The sequence below is a fragment of the Metopolophium dirhodum genome, chromosome 9 (assembly GCF_019925205.1).
Source record: "Metopolophium dirhodum isolate CAU chromosome 9, ASM1992520v1, whole genome shotgun sequence".
Classification (NCBI taxonomy): domain Eukaryota; kingdom Metazoa; phylum Arthropoda; class Insecta; order Hemiptera; family Aphididae; genus Metopolophium; species Metopolophium dirhodum.
Window position 1 is genome coordinate 26,745,266 of NC_083568.1, and position 17,093 is coordinate 26,762,358.

A 17,093-nucleotide genomic window follows, 5' to 3' on the forward strand; every position below is an offset into this window, starting at 1 on the left:
ATAATAGGTATACGAAATTGTGTTTTCGAATAACAATTTATTGTTTGTATTAATACCTACACCATAATAGGGAACTAAAATTTTGTAAATGATGTACAAATGTATTTTTGGTGTTTTAAGGCTGCTGTAAGATCAATTTATGAGAATCCTTGCATTAAACTGTTAGGATTATTTGATATGAATAATTATTTTATTACATATAGGTGTATTACATATTGGTAAGTCGATCAGAAACTATATTTACACTGAATGTTAATAGTAAAAAGCTATTAAAAAATCTATTATTTGTATTTATTTGTTAATAATAATTAAGACTTAAATATTAGCAGTAATCTTGTACCTTTTACAAAATGTTTTTTAATTATTTTTAATTTAATTTACATTTATCATTTATCCAGAAAAGAGTTTGTTTTAAGACTGTCTGTCTTGATAACAACTAATTTAATTTAGAGTGTATTGTTATATTATATTATAATGAAATTAATAATTATAGTAAAATATATAATTATAAGACATTTAATACCTATATCTATAGCCATCTAGGGTATAAACTACACTAAAAAAGGTGTAAGTATGCTAATAAAATATATGAGGTGTATAATGTATTTATGTATATAAAAATATAAAATATAAAGATTCATAACATTATATTGTTTTAAATACTTCGCGCAAACCTAAGGTGATACCCGGCGTATAGTATAACATGCAAAAAGGTGCGTATTAAACTTGGCGTGGTGAAACGAAGACGGTCTCGCGTCTTTTATACATTGCGCTATTGGGATTAAACTTATAAATGCTTCTACGTCACGTAGTTAACAGATTGTCCGTGGCAATAAATATTTAATTTAAGTCTAAAAAGTAAATGTAAAATAGTAGGTAATAATATGAAAACAAACTTACTCGTAAACATCTACTCTTCCGGTGAAACGTATAGCTAGAGTGCCGCCATCGCCGAAGAAACAGCTATCTTCGTCCATCTTTATCTAATCATCTCACTCCGATGAGCTGAAACTTGAAAGTATCGAAATATTTTATGAAAAAAACGAAATTTGCGAGTTTGTGTTACAACTTATCCGGTTTAACGAACTGTCCGTTTATACCTATTTGTGGCCTATTATTTTTTTGTTCACTGAAATCAAAATATACAATATATTATATTTATAATACAATAGTATTGCTGAAATTATTAGAATTGTTAACCGTCGCCGACGAATTTCGACAATTGACGATTGCCATAGATATTATAAAATATATTGTTGATTATGATAAATCCATAGAACTTATATATTATAGTATTATCTAGTACTATCAGTATTATCAGTACCTATACGGTATATTGATAAATCGTATGTTCTTTTACAGAAATCTTTGTCATCTGCAATGCACCTATTCTGGTTTTCTATTTCAATTATAGTTCACATGCCAAATTGAACTATACAAACTGGTCCAGGCGCGGACTGGCTGGGATGCTGGGATGCTACAGCATCCCTTGCCCTAAAATATATTTGCCTAATATTATTTATTATATATTTAAAGACTCTAGACACCTAATGAACAACAGATTGTTACCAACTTACGATTACTAGTAATCTATAATATTGTACAACTTTGATTGAAAGTTTTTCGTAACTTGGTACTTATTTGCGTGTTTAACGTATATTCAATATTTTTTCAAAACAAAATAAAATATATTAATATTTTATAAATAATCTACATGTATTAAATTCGCCCCAACAATTTATGTTATTTGCCCTTTAAATTGTGTAGCATCCCGTGCCCTATTTTACCAGTCCGCGCCTGATGCTAGTCATTGCCGGTTAAGGCATAGAAGATAGAACATGTTCTATGGCTATAATGGTTCACCGTACACGTAACGTACAATGTGTCAATGTCACAGATATATTATAACTGAATAGTTATATTATATTATATTATGTGGTCAATGTAGACCGTGCAAGCCAAATGGCCCGAATGCCAATTTTATACGGAATGTCGGAATGTAGATAATAATATATTAATATCTATTCTCATAGCTATAAAAAATATATATATATTGAAATTGTTGACGCTTGCTTACACGCACGAGCTAAGATATACTAAGGTACATCTTAATTCGTGCTTATACGACACACGTTGCGCGACTCGGCGACGACGGAGATACTGCGGTGTTCATACTTCATATTATTATGTTTCATAGTTTCATACGTAATTACAAATTTCATGTGTAAATGAAATGAAAACAATCCAAATATTTTTACAACGCGACTAATATAAATATTAAATACAGAATTCGCAAGATACACTGAGTGCATTCAATCTATAATATACCAACGTTTCTTATTTCAGTTACCACAAACCAATTTTTTTACTTTTAGTCATCTACCTATAGAAAATCCAAACCAAAATGTTCGTTACAAAAATAATATGTATTATGTAACCGTAGAGCTTTAACAATAAGTTAATTATTACTATATAGTATGTGATACACAAAATGAACATTTTCAGAATTGCATCAAAAATCTTACTTTATAAACATTTATTAAATATTCAAAAATGTAATCAGCAATTTAAAAATTAAAAAATAATTATATGTAATTTGAATTGTTGTACATTGTTAACAAATTATTAATTAAATATTATTGTAGTTTATTGATAAAAAAAAATATACCACATTTTTTTGTTTATTAATTTTCATTAAAATATAAGAATAAAAAAAAGTAGGTCAGCGCATTTCGGTGGTGGATGTATCGGGCCTCGGACAGGATAGTGTAATTTTACTGCATTCGATTTGAATACAATGATTGCATTCGATAAAAAACGATTCTGAGCGGACGAGGGAATCTTTTTTATTTAATTATATTCGTTTCTATGGTGATAAACAAAACGTTTTAAGAATAGCTTAAGAACAATTTATATAAATAGGTAATTTATATAATTATAATTATAATTTATAATTAGGAAATATCATAAAAATGAAAAAAATTATTTTTTATTAAAAAAAATGTAATTAAATTTTACTATGTCTAGGTAAGGTTAGTATAAGTAAACGGGCGCATGATGTAAACTCCGCCACGACTACCTTTTTTTAGTGTAAACTCCACCGGAAAAAAACACAGGTAAAATTGGGTTCATGTAAACTCCGCCAGAAAAAAAACACAGGTAAAATTAGGTTCATGTAAACTCCGCCATTGAAGAAAATTAAGTAGCACTATAAAATGAATATAATATATTATTAAAAAAAAATTCATAATTTTAATAATCGTTCACATTAAAATATAATCGTTACGTAAATAATAAATAAAATATGTCAAAATCAAGCCAAAATATATATAAAAATTACTAACCTAACAGCTAAGAGTATACAATTGATATAATATAGGTAATATATATTCATTCATTTTTGTTATTGCACCTCCATTTTATTTCACCAGACGCATATTTTATATTTTTATTATACTTATAATTTTTAAATACAACCAATAAATTGCCTCGTTGACCAGTAATTAATTTTATATTATTACTTTCTTGCGACATATTTCGTTCGGACATATACAAATATCGGAAGTATCGGAAATTACAAAATTTTGTTCGGAAATATACACAGAGACACGCAGACTACGAATGATTATGCTCGTCAAAGTATACGTCTTTACGTAAACCTCACCTACTGCCGATATCATCATTGGAAATCCTAATTTCAGATAATATGAAGATAAAATTATTAATAATTATTAATGAATCGATCTAACCTTGACAATATTTTATCAATTTTGACGTATATCATCGCAATAGATGTCAACGTATTTAATGTGAGAAGGCATGTGGCAATGTGAGCTCTGACCAGGTAAGAAAATAAAATTGGCGAAGTTTACATATACCCATTATAGGTAAGAAAATAAAACTGGCGGAGTTTACAATCGCCCAAGTAAACAACCCAAATTTTAAGTTTTTACGAATGTTTTTAACCGAATTACAACAAAAAAACTCCCAAAAAAATGTCTATAAATAGCTCAAAAATGTCTAAAATTTTCCGAACTTTAAACCTTAAGGAACAAAATCCAAAATACAACAAAAAATATCTTTTGTCATTTTTCATTTGAAGCAATATTTCTGGTAGAAAACGTCATCCGTAGTTATTTAATATTATAAAATCGTGAAATCGTACGTTTTTTCTCCTTTAACCGCTTCTATTTCTAGTAGCGTTTCGAAAATCGAAAAATGACCTCTCTAAAGTACCAGCTCGAGAACATAACCTTTCAGAAAAGATAGTATACTTGATAGTTTTGAGCAAGTTTAGATGGAGAAAAAGTGTTTACAGAATAAAAAAGAAAAAGAAATAAACATCATTGTAAAACCATTACATTCCTCCCTACGCCCAGAATCTAAAACAAGGGACCTAAATCAAATAATTGAGATACAAAATTATAAAATAATATATTTTATTTTCTATTATGTTGTAATTAATTTGTATATCTTCTAAATAACATATACTTAGTGACTACGTCCTACCTAATTTCTATATAAAAATAAATAGGTACCAAAAAAAAAAATGTGAAGCGTCTGTTGCATGATTTTTTTTTTAAATATTTACTGGAATATATTATACAATCTGTAATGGTATTTTACAATAAGCTTATGTGCGAAAAATAATATATATATTTGTACAAGACGTGGAGACGTTCAGACGTGAAGGGGAAGTCACCCGGCAGTAACACTCAGTAGTATTAGTACTGAGATATGAACGATTCGAATTTTTACTTTCTTGATTTTTAATCAAGTAAGTATAGTAATTAAAATTAAAAAAGTCTGAATTTTGAAAACTTCAAGAATTTGTGTTAAATATGAAAATAATAAAAATGTAACTCAGTAATGATGGGTAGGAGGGTAATTTAGCTAGCTTTAATATAAAATATTAATGAGAGAGATTTGATATCACACCCTGGCGGTATAACCACTTGAGTCCATAAAAACGTCGGCGTGAACAGTTTCAAAATTTTAACTTTTTAACTTTTTTTCCTAAACTATGATAGCTAGAAAGTTGGTTGATAACTCATTAAAAAACAACTATCAAGTAAATACTAAATGTAGAATTAAAATTTTTTTAAAAAACTGTTTAATTTTTTACAGATAAAAAAAAGAGTTATTTTTGCTAGATTTCCATTTAGCGAGGTGGATTTCCGAAACTGGAGGACGGATTTTGTTGTTTGGGGTCTTGTTAGATTCACATTAGCTAGGAGAAGTGCAGTGAAGATTTTCAGAACTTTATCTCCAATCGTTGATTCACTACAAAGCTGTAAAGCTGAAAAACATCAAAAAACGCACAATAAAATTTGTTTTAATTTTTTTTAATGTTCTGTAATGAATTAACTATTAAATATAAAGTTCTGAAAATCTTCACTGCACTTCTCCTAACCAATGTGGATCTAACAAGACTACAAGACCCCAAACAACGTAATCCGCTATCCGGTTTCGGAGATCTATCTCACTAAATGAAAATAAAAACGATTTTTTGTGGGGCTGTTCACACCGACATTTTTCTGGATTCAAATTGTTATACTGCTTGGGTGTGATATCAGTTAATAAATTTCAAATATAAAAATCAAGGAGTTTACATGCCGATCCCTGACTTGGCAAACGTTTTTTTTTTTTTTTTAATTTGATATTCAGCTCACAAATAAATAATTTAATTTTGTTTAATTTTTATTACAGGGTTTCAATTGGTTACAACAAATAAAATAGTTATTATGATTGAATATAATTTTAGATCTGTATTTGATATTTGGTAAAAACCGTCAAAATTACTGTTGAAATTCTTAAAGGGAGATTAAGATTGGACACCTAACAGGAAACGGTTTATCTCGATAAAATCGGTTTATAATGGTTGAATACAATTTAAAACAACGTAGAAACTACAAGTCTACAACTATTAAAAACATCAGTCATCGATAGGCTTAAAAAAAAAATCAGGGGCACGATAGTACGAATTACACCTATACTCTATAGCTTTTATATATTCAAAGCCATAATAGTTGATAAGTAATAACATTAACTATTTGTTAAAATAAAACAAAATTATAACGTGATCTTTAAGTTTATACGTATTGGGCGTAATATTTACAAAAATAAACTCAGTGTTAAGTACAAATTAATTTGCATTGTTATGATTAATGTGTTAAAAATAAAACGAAAATCAAAGTTAAACTTAAATCTTAATTATTTTTAAGTTTTGAACATCACTGCACCGTGTATTAAGTAGGTAACGAATCTAACATTAAGTTTAAATGATATATATATTCATTATATTCATATGATAAGTGGTGGCATTTTTCACGGGAAACGAAATGCACGAGGGACAGCAGCTATCTTCTATGTATATAAAATAATAAATAAACAGTATATACTTTCGTACCTACAGTCTTACCACAGGCGGATCGCTTACCTTAGAAGTTATAACTTATAATATTAAACTGCTCGCAATTCGCATACTTGTTATCAACAAGCGAGTCTCATTATTGCTATTTAGACTACCGGTACCATTTATTACCGGTAATTGCCGGTACCTACCATTTATTGTGATAAACGATAACGAACAAACCGTCAAAATATTGATATTTACTTCCGAAGGAAGACATACAAGTTTCAAGATATAATATTTTACATTAATATAAATAAACACAACTACGGCGACGAGAGCCAGTTAGGAGACCTAACGAAAATATTGTATCAAATATTCAAATCGGAACGCGTCCGAACTCCGAAGTCCCGTTGATTAGATAACATATTTTTATCATTGAAAATAATTGGGAATTACGATTATTTAAATGTGTTCAAAGTTCCGGGTCACATTCCGAGTTTCCAACAATTTTCCGTTCGAATTCATTTACCTATGTTGTTCTGTAGTACTATAGGAAAATATAAATCAGTGACGATATTTTGGGATTAGGGATTAATTCGACCGTCGCGACCCGCGATTGATTAGTCGGAACGATTTCCGGAAATCGTCCTTTCCCGGCGAATTATGAGCACTTTAACGTCGTTCGACGAGACTGAAGGACCAGATGGAACCCACAAGAGTGACAATGTCCCTGTCCGAGATAGAATTCCATCGCTCAAGGTATTTTGTGCATTACAAATTACAAGCAAACCCATTAAGCCATTCAAAAGACTATTGTCTATTGACAAATGTATTCGATTGTTTTAGGAAGTCTATAGTGAACACACTCCTCTTATTGACAAAACATTATACCAAACTATAAATTTACCTCAAAACATACCGTTTGGCTGTGAAAATAAACAATACAGGACTCAATATTTAGCCACATTGATCGGTAAGTTTTCGAGTGTCCTACATTAGAATATAATATAATTATTTATTATTTTTTTCCAAATGTATTAATTATCCCATGTGATCATAGTAACTATTGGCGGGTTCATCATGGGCACAACACTTGGATGGACGTCTCCAGCTGGCCCAATGATGGAGAATGGCCAATATGGATTCCACATTACTGATGACGACATTTCATGGATTGCGTCGTGCATGCCACTTGGTGCAATGCTTGGATGTCCGTTTATGGGTGGTCTAGTCAACAAATTGGGACGTAAGCGTCTGATGATAATGTTAACTATTCCCGCACTCTTAGGATGGGTGATGATAATCTGGGCTGATTCTGTAAATATTTATATTTATTAATATAATATCAATTCATATATATATATAATATAAAAATTATTCTTTAAGGTGACAATAATCTGTATCGGCAGACTTCTAAATGGATTTGCAAGTGGTTCATACTCTGTGATTGTACCACAATACACAGCTGAAATAGCTGATAAAGAGATACGTGGTACTTTGGGAACTTATTTTCAGTTACAAGTATTTTCAGGTATCTTGTTCACTTATGTCATTGGATCATATGTAAGTCTTAACTATATAAAAGTATAAAACTCAGTTATATTTTTTATTTAAACTTTTATGCTCTTTTTACAGTTGGATGTATTCGGTCTGTCTATTGCTTGTGCAATAGTTCCAGTGGTCTATTTTTGTTTGATGTTTTTAGTACCAGAAAGTCCAATTTTCTACCTAACAAAAGGAAATATTATAAAAGCTCGATGGTCATTGAAATATTTCCGTAGACCTTTTGGTCAGGTGGACCAAGAATTAATTACAATGCAAGATTCTTTGGCTAAAGTACAAGCAACAAACATGAATTTATATAATTTAATAATGCTGTATGAAGTTGTTAGTAAATAAATTTTTTTTTCTTACAGACTGAAAGAGAAAAAGTTCCAATCATGAAAGCATTCCAAACTACACCAGCCAAGCGCGGACTATTCTTAGGCCTTGGGGTTATGGTTTTTATGCAGTTTACGGGATGTAACACTGTTATTTTCTACACCACAACTATCTTCAATGTAAATAATATTCTAATTGTTATAAATTAATATTACTGAACATTTTAATTTTTTTTAGGCATCTAGTAGCTCAATAAGCTCAAATGTATCCACAGTTATTGTAGGTATTATGGCTGTTTTGTCTACGTATGTGTCAACACTTGTTGTTGATAAATTAGGACGAAAGATTCTGCTTTTGTACTCTGTTATTGCCATGGGCATTTGTACATTTCTCATTGGTGGATTTTTCTACGCAAAGGATTCCAATTATGACGTCTCATCAATTGGATTTATCCCATTATTATCGTTGTGTGTATTCATAATATTATTCTCCATCGGTTTTGGTCCAATCCCATGGATGTTGATGGGTGAAATATTTCCACCTCAAATTAAAGGTAATATATCCTCGCAGGATACATCGGTATTTGCTATCAATAATTTTGTCATGCGTTTTAAGCATCTTGAGTAGTATGCCAATAAAATGTAAAACAGCTTTGTTTTGAACTTAATATTCACTAAAAACTATGTACTATACTAAATTATTATCATTATTTTTGTTTATTTTAGGTATTGCTAGCTCAATAGTATGTATGGCAAACTGGTTCTTTGTATTCTTGGCTACCAAATTTTTCACGTTATTGGTATCTACTATTTATTTATACAACACATTCTGGCTCTACACACTGGTCAGTGTGTTGGGCACATTTTTTGTGGTATTTATTGTTCCTGAAACCAAGGGCAAGACAATGGAAGAAATTCAGTTGTTACTTGGTGCATAACCTACACTGTTATCCACAGAAAACAATGGATGTAAACAAACAATATCCGGAACCTTAAACATTTAGCTTAAGTTGTGATGTATTTATTTTGTCTTTGAAGTTATTATATTTTTTGGTTTTATAAGCTTCTTAAAAGTTAACTTATGTTAAAGTTTAACTTTTATAAATTAAAAATATTCTTAGATATTTTATTATTGTTTAAATTTAATATAGTATATCTACTTAAAGATTCATATTATAATGAAATGTTTACAATATGTTAAATTTAATAAATTTTTTTAAACATTTTTAATTGCAATTGTTATTCTTTTTACAAACAAATTTATTTCCATTTTGTATAACGCTTTATTAATTTTTAATCAATTTATGAATTATTCAATGCTCACTTGATTAATCTAATAATTTGGTTAAATTCTATTAGTTGAATTATAAAATTGATCTAAGTTTCTAGTGGGTTCACATAAATTGTTTGTTTTTGTCTGTTGTATAATGTGTACCTACATTACTGTAATATATATCAATATTTACAGGTTATGTGCCTATCTCATTTATATTTACCAAAATTATAATAAATTATTCAATATTTTTAATTTTGTCATTGTGTTCTAATCAAATAATGTTACTAAACAGTTAACAGTGAATACTGAATATTATTATTTTTTTTCTATAAATGTAAAAAATAGATATGATAGAATGATTTAAGATCCATATTTCCTTATTCTTAATTACTGGGCATGACAATAATTTGATTCTAATAGCTTAAACTTTTTATTCAAATATTAAGAAAACAAATTAGGTGTTTAGTTAAACATTTAATATTTATTACTAAATATATCTTTTTTTCATACAAACAAAACAAATTTTTGGTTAGGTTCTTAAATATTAGTAAAAATTAATTTTAATTATTGCACTTTGCAGTATTAAGTGTTATAAATATAATAATACACAGTGCAAAAGATACTTTATAAAAGCATTTTTAAGTAATAAAAATAAATATTAAACTTTTAATGATAACTAATTTTAGTAGGATTATTTTTTTTTTTTGTGAAAATCATTTAAATAATACAATTGGATATAAAATGAATTGAAACAGTCTTTTAGCACATTTGACCAATTCGTCATCAAATGATTTTTGTCTAACATTGTTGTTGATGACTTGAACCTTGGAACATGTCAAACATCCGACGGTAGATGCTTGTACGAATGGATTTTTGGCTGTTAATATACCAAATTTGTTACCAGACAACTGACCTGAAAACCATACATGGTCATTTTCTCTTAAACTTTTTGTTGCGTTGTCCATTATGATGTCTTGACTATTGGTTAGCAGTGTTGTTATATCACCACTGTTGCCCCAAACACCTTCATTACTCATTTTTATTTCTATTTCATATGTATAACGATTCCATTCAGATAAGTGGCAAATATCAGATAGCTTTGAGCTCACGTTACAACCATAACTGTCTGAACATGTTGATAAACGTTTACCCAGCAGACAAGTCAATGGATTCGATATAATCTAAAATAAAATATTTAAACTTAATTAAATGATAGCATTTTTTCCTTATAAAACTTACTTTTGGAAAGAAGCTTAAAACAGCTAAAATGGGATTATATACTGAAACAACTTTGCTAGATTTTATATAACCATCCCATTGCACATTTTGACCAATTAATTGTGAGCAGTCAATGTCAGCCATCACAGTGGTCTCTTGCGAATTTTTACCAATATCTTTGTTACAAAATTCTGAGAAATCATTATATGTTAAGTGATTGTCAGCAGGTGGCTCAATCCATTGTTGTAAACGCTCATAGTTGTTAAAAACACATACTGTAGTACCGATTAAAACTATAAGAACCTATAAAAAATTACAGTTATTTACTAAGCTAATAGTTTGGATATTAATTCAAATACCTGCAAATACGTATAAAATGAATCAGTGCGAAAACCTTTACGTTTGAAATATTGCAAAACTATATGTAAAATCCACATAAATATTAGAACAACGGGCAGTTGAATAATCTGATATATAGTCTCAAAGTCATTCCCAATAGTGACAAATGGCAGGAAAATACCAGTAATCGGAAACAGTATAAACACACAGACTAAGGCTAATATACTACGAACTAGTCCATACCATGTAGACTCTGAAAAACAATTATCAACATTATTATTAGTTGATTCACTAGTTTAGTTTTCAATTAAATATTATAATATACCTTGAGAAGCAACTAGAGCCATTTGCCACCACGAAAGTGTCATGCAATGTGGTATTAAGTCTGTGTAAATTCCTCTCCAATTATTACGTGCAGCCATTTTAACCATAATAGCTGGTAATATTAAATAAAATAGGGCTCTAAAGTTGAGACAAAATTCAACACCGTTTCCTAGAGAATAATAATTGTATGTAGTTAATATAATATAGATAATAAAAACATATTCGCGAGTTAACTTACCGATGACATATGATGCAAATGTTGGTACATGCAAATCAAGAAATCTCCAACCTTTGCTAACTACTGTATCAGTTTCATATGGATATTTTGCTAGCACATTGACGCAAAACGATAACAGCGCAATAAGATCTATGTTTTTGGTCTTCCCCAGTTTGGGGCCAGATAACTACAACAATACATACACATATTTATTACATAAAAGATACATTCCTAAATATAATATATTTAAAATAAATAAATAGTAAGACATAGTATAGTTACCGAAAACGAATATAGCGTATAAAATGTTAAGCAAATTGATACAATGGTTAATTCAGATTGAAACATAGTGTCTGAATCAATTACAGTCTTCATAAATAAGTGAGCGCCTAATGACGCAAAAAAGAAAACATATGGCTTAAGAGTATTCATCAAATGTTGGTATTCTGCTTCTTGAGCACTGAGACAACCACCACTGTATGTGATGAATAAATTTGACCATCGGCGGAATCGTCCATAATCTCTTTTTGCACATAGTGCACATACTGTAGCAACCACCATTGCAAGCAATGATCCATAAAATAGAATATAAGGAATCAACAAACGAATACCATCCAAGCCCAATATAAAACAGAGAAGTGTAGTTATCAATGTTGGAGCGTGAAAATATGAGAATGGATTTAATGGCAGCTTGGAAAATCTTTTATTCAATCTCTCTTGAAGGCAAAGATTATAATTGTGAATGATGTACACTGGCTGGAGAAATAAGTCACAAGTAGTAGATATGGCATTTTTATTTTCTTCAATGGTGAGCATTTTTTGCACAAGTGGCATTTGCCCACGTGAAAAATCTTTAGCAGCATTCACTAATACATCCTCAGTAAGTTTTTCACCAGATTCATTTATTCTGGATTTCCAGTCTAAAACAAATACATATTATATATTATATTATAATTTATCAATACATGCACTTATTTAATCATGACAAACTTAGGCATGTATACAATTAGAAGATACATTAAACAATAAATGTAATAATATAATAATATCTATATTTCTGGGGGAAACAGGTTATTATTTTCTAAAGGTTCTATATTGAGCACAACAACAATAGTTATTGTAGCATCCACTAATTTCAAAGTTATAGTTTTATTTTTATTGCTATAATATTTTTAAATACCTTGCCGTGATGATTTTAAGCGTTTGTATTCTTTAGAGTTTTCATCTACTTTAATTATGTCTGAGCTAATAGATTTGGTGCTACATGCTTGATTTAATTCGTCTTTCAATTGGTCACTAGTTATAAAGTCTTCACCAGCTGACATCCTGCAATAACAAAAAATAATGTATTGAGTACATAACACGAAGAATAAATTACACTATAACTAATATATAAATGAATAAGAGCACAATCAAAATTTAGTAAAAACTGAAAACATTTATGAAATTTGTCAATGTACTATGGTATTTTGCTTAGTTGAATTATTTAAATTTAGCATCAACTTAAAGCTCAGTATTTATCTATCATATTATGTCTATCTCTTTAAGTCAGTTATGTATTAATAATTTATAGTGATTTAATATAATTAATTGAATAGCACATTTTTTAATTTTTGATTGGTTAAAAGTTGTTCATTATACAGAAGCCCTCTTCATTACAACCGCATATGTTGTATCAGTCTTACAAACCTGCAAGATGATAAATTTGCGTTTAGCAGAACTAATTTTGTGTTATTAGATAGATTTAATAGAGAATTGATATATTATCAAACTTTAAGGGGAAAATATTATCTACATTTCTATAATACATGAATTATTATAGAAAAATCAACACACCAAACAAACACAATAATATTCTTACCTTTAAGTTGTATAATAGATTGATATATTAATACTCTAATATTAAAGCTAACAACACAAAATTGGTTCATTGAAAGGAAATTTACAAATTAGTGTAAGACTTAGACCACACATACGGGTATGACATCCTCCTAATGGAATATTAAGTTAATTTTTATTCTGAAATATTATATTATACACAAATGTTAATAATTTTAATCATAACAGAACAGTACCTATCAAATATTTCGTGTGCCGTTTTTTGAATGATTTTATCCTCTTGAGAAGTTTCCAGACAAACTTTGACATCCAACCAATTATGTTCAGTGATACCTAAATAAGTATTCAGTAAACAAATTAATGCGTCCTAAGTTTTTAAAAAATAATTTTGAAGCTGAGATACCTACCTATTTATAACATTAGTGGGTATGATTGATAAATTACAATTAAATAATAACCTTAATTAAATTATGAACTAACCTTTTCCTGTGTCAAGACATTCTCTTAAAAGTTCAGTTGCCTCCTTATGTCCTTGCGACGAAGCCTTGATCAGCCAATAAACACCTAAACTAGCATTTTCTTCTTGGTCTTTTTCATCTTCTGTATAATAAAAAAAAGGTAATTTAAAAATTATAAATACTTAAATAGAAGTTGTAATATTACTATACCTACCTAATTGTAGAAAAATAAAAATGATTTATTCTTAAATGTCTTATAATTTATAAATAATCATTCATAATTTATAGGTTGATATCAGAGTATCTAAATAAGTCTTACCGCAGTTCTCATTCAGCAACTGTTTGGCCAAATCGACCTGTGAATCGGGCCATCCGTCTTCTGCCAAGAAACTTCCAAAACGATTGTATCGACTTTGGGTTCGATCTACACAGGGTGAAAAATAAAAATAAAATACCACCGGTATACCCAAACATATTTCATATATCATTAAATAATGATGGGTTGTTACTCAGTAAGGTCCACTGTTTCCTTCGTGTCGACTTCTGCCCGATTATGGGATCGGCCATGTCCTCAGCCAGTTTGAAGAGCACGAATCTCGTGGAAATCAAAAACAAAACACTTTTCGTACCGGCTAAACGATGACGGGCTTAAGGTGACGGAGCACGTGACATCTCGAGGTGGTGCCGATCAAGTGGCGAATGGTGTCGGTAAAAATAGCTATGATCAGTGTATCAGTTATTATTTCATGAATGTCCGACGTCGGAAACCCAAGACTGAAATGCGAATCGCGTATTAAATTCCGTACTAAGGGAAATGTAATTAATCGTGTCCTCGTGCCGTTTGTCAAACAAAACACACGGCCGTTATTCGGATCGCTGCCAAATACACTCGGCGGCGGATCGTTGATCTTCGACCCCCAGGACCCTGAAAATAACCTTTTACGGCATTTAACGTAATAAATATTATGTGAATTTAATGCGAAAATAAACTCGAGATAGTAAGTTGATACTGTCGTCGTTGATATTAACACTGGTCTATATCTATAGACGGACCCCCTCGTTGATACCGCAGAAGTCGTAATCACGTCCAGTTGTTCGTGAGGGGCTAATTGATCAAAAACGACAATAGACTGAAAACGCCATGGATAATAACCATTTTGTGTAGGTACCAATTTTGGTGCTTGCATGGCTACATACATAGACCTATAAGCTAGTTTATAAGGCTACATTATAATGCCTCATTAGTAATTTGCATTTTGCCATCGCAGCTAACACAAAAAAAGTCTTAAAAAGCAACTAAATTATGCCCTCTAATTATAGAACTAAAAAAACAATAAAATTATAAGAAATTATTATTTTGTTATCTAAAAATAAAATTGAATTTTTTAAGATTTTAATGGCGCACGCCCGCAGGGGGTGCCGGAAGGGGCCATGCCTTCAGGTTTATAATTCTGTGGGTGCTCTTGTCCCCTTTAACAAATTAGGATTAACATTATTCAGGGTTAAAAGTGGGACGAGTACCTATGCTTGCACAATCACTGTTTTTACATAGGCTATACAACGGACATTATAAACACAATTAATATATTATTCTTATAAATAAATAAATAAAATTGGTACTCGTCTAATATGCTACCTACCGCTACTTCGTTGGTGTAGTATGCTACCTACCGTAAAATAAGCTACCTACCATAAAGTAATAACAAATTAACAACAATTTATTACCTACTAAATAATTTAATAATTTACCGTTGTCAAGTCCTTCATAACATTTCAATACGTCATTATATATTATTATACATTATATACTATTTTTTTATAATATTTCAATTTGTCATTTTATATTATTATACATCATATACTATTTTTATATCATTCCAGAAAACTTCTAATAAATCGTGTTGGGTATTAACGGACCGCCACCATTCTTCTATTAATTGTCGGTTTAACAAATCTGTTGCTCCTCGGGTTTTCATTCCGTATTTAGTTTTCTTTAAGAGTAATAAGTTTGACAACCTTTTTTTTTGACATCGTAAATAAGAAGTTTTTAATAAATCACCATTTGAGTCTCTTTTACGATTATTTGTTTGATATTCTTGACTAGGTCCTGACGTACCTCCACAAATAACACCATCTTTTAATTTGGAACAACTACCAAGTTCTGGGAACAAGTTTCTCTCTTGAAGATGATTAACACATGTTTCCTCATTACATATTATATGCCCGTACAAATAGCGCATTGATTTATTCATTTTTGTTTATTTTAAAATAAAAAAACAAAAAGTAAAACTCGCAACGAATACTTACACGAACACAACACAGACACAATATAGACTAAAATAATATATATAACAGTAAGTTATCATGGGTCTTGGGACTCAAATGTACTTTCCTGTAATAAAATGAAATAAATAAAAATAACTATGGTAGGTAGCATACTACACGCATACAGTGTTTTGGTAGATACCATTTTATGGGCAGGTAGCATATTAGACGAGTACCATAAAATTATACATGAAACTTAAAACTCTATGAAAAAATGAAAACATTAATCCCCCCCTCCCTCGAATTTTTTACCACTTTAAGCCCGGCTCTTAATATGTTTTAGAGTTTAATAAAAGAGAGGGGCAAAGGTACTAGGGTCACAACTTTTTTATGTTTCATTGTTGTGCTTGTACCTCTACAGCTCTACTGTTTAGTATTTATTTTCCATGTCAAGCTTTATTGGCGCTCTCTGGCATAATATTATTTATTAAACAATAAACCAGTGGTTCCCAAACGACTACTGCACGCTTAAGAAAAAGTTTCGTGTTTCATGGAACCTAACCTAACCTAACCTAACCCCGATGTCTATAAAACGAATATTTTATAGCAATATTATGTTAGTAACAGGTCCATTTCAATGGCCCCCCCCACTTTCGAAATTTGAACTTCTGACCACGCCAAACGTTTGTGCATCGTTTGTGCAGAAATGTGCACCAAGTCCAATCGTTTGTGCACAAAAACTGAAAGCTCTATTCCTAAAACAAAATGGGGGGGCCATTGAAACGGCAGCCCCCCCCATCGAATATTTGGATTTTTGAATGTGCCAAACGTTTGTGCATCGTTTGTGCAGAAATGTGCACCAGGTCCCGACATTTGTGCACAAAAACTCCCAGCGCTATCCAAAAAACAAAGTGGGGGGCCA

The 17,093-nt window shown here is 30.2% G+C and overlaps 2 protein-coding genes across 2 annotated transcripts; one reads left to right on the forward strand and one right to left on the reverse strand.

The window, feature by feature from the left end:
* The first annotated feature begins 6,636 nt into the window (after positions 1 to 6,636).
* On the forward strand, positions 6,637 to 9,465 carry LOC132952285 (facilitated trehalose transporter Tret1-like). The gene is made up of 8 exons (XM_061024544.1): positions 6,637 to 7,114; positions 7,202 to 7,328; positions 7,416 to 7,672; positions 7,742 to 7,918; positions 7,991 to 8,191; positions 8,272 to 8,415; positions 8,474 to 8,789; positions 8,962 to 9,465. Exons 1-8 carry the CDS (start codon positions 7,019 to 7,021, stop codon positions 9,171 to 9,173), a joined length of 1,530 nt encoding a protein of 509 aa, XP_060880527.1. The 5' UTR covers positions 6,637 to 7,018; the 3' UTR covers positions 9,174 to 9,465.
* A 737-nt stretch (positions 9,466 to 10,202) lies between these two features.
* LOC132952284 (wolframin) lies at positions 10,203 to 14,932 on the reverse strand. The gene is made up of 11 exons (XM_061024543.1): positions 14,416 to 14,932; positions 14,226 to 14,330; positions 13,929 to 14,048; positions 13,685 to 13,781; positions 12,790 to 12,935; positions 11,892 to 12,529; positions 11,631 to 11,796; positions 11,394 to 11,561; positions 11,089 to 11,321; positions 10,751 to 11,032; positions 10,203 to 10,692 (listed from the first exon to the last, which is right to left on the reverse strand). The coding sequence occupies exons 1-11, from the start codon at positions 14,471 to 14,473 to the stop codon at positions 10,225 to 10,227; spliced, it is 2,481 nt and encodes an 826-aa protein (XP_060880526.1). The 5' UTR covers positions 14,474 to 14,932; the 3' UTR covers positions 10,203 to 10,224.
* Between the last annotated feature and the right edge of the window lie 2,161 nt (positions 14,933 to 17,093).

Bases quoted from the DNA above. Each gene is read 5' to 3' on its own strand.
- LOC132952284 (XM_061024543.1), bottom strand. From the start codon at position 14,473: ATGGCCGATCCCATAATCGGGCAGAAGTCGACACGAAGGAAACAGTGG. The intron at 12,936-13,684 runs GTACTGTTCTGT...TTGTTATTGCAG, and splicing joins GCACACGAAATATTTGATAG to GATGTCAGCTGGTGAAGACT. The intron at 11,797-11,891 runs GTAACTATACTA...GTATTGTTGTAG, and splicing joins ATACGCTATATTCGTTTTCG to TTATCTGGCCCCAAACTGGG.
- LOC132952285 (XM_061024544.1), top strand. From the start codon at position 7,019: ATGAGCACTTTAACGTCGTTCGACGAGACTGAAGGACCAGATGGAACC. The intron at 7,115-7,201 runs GTATTTTGTGCA...CGATTGTTTTAG, and splicing joins ATAGAATTCCATCGCTCAAG to GAAGTCTATAGTGAACACAC. The intron at 8,192-8,271 runs GTACAAGCAACA...TTTTTCTTACAG, and splicing joins TGCAAGATTCTTTGGCTAAA to ACTGAAAGAGAAAAAGTTCC.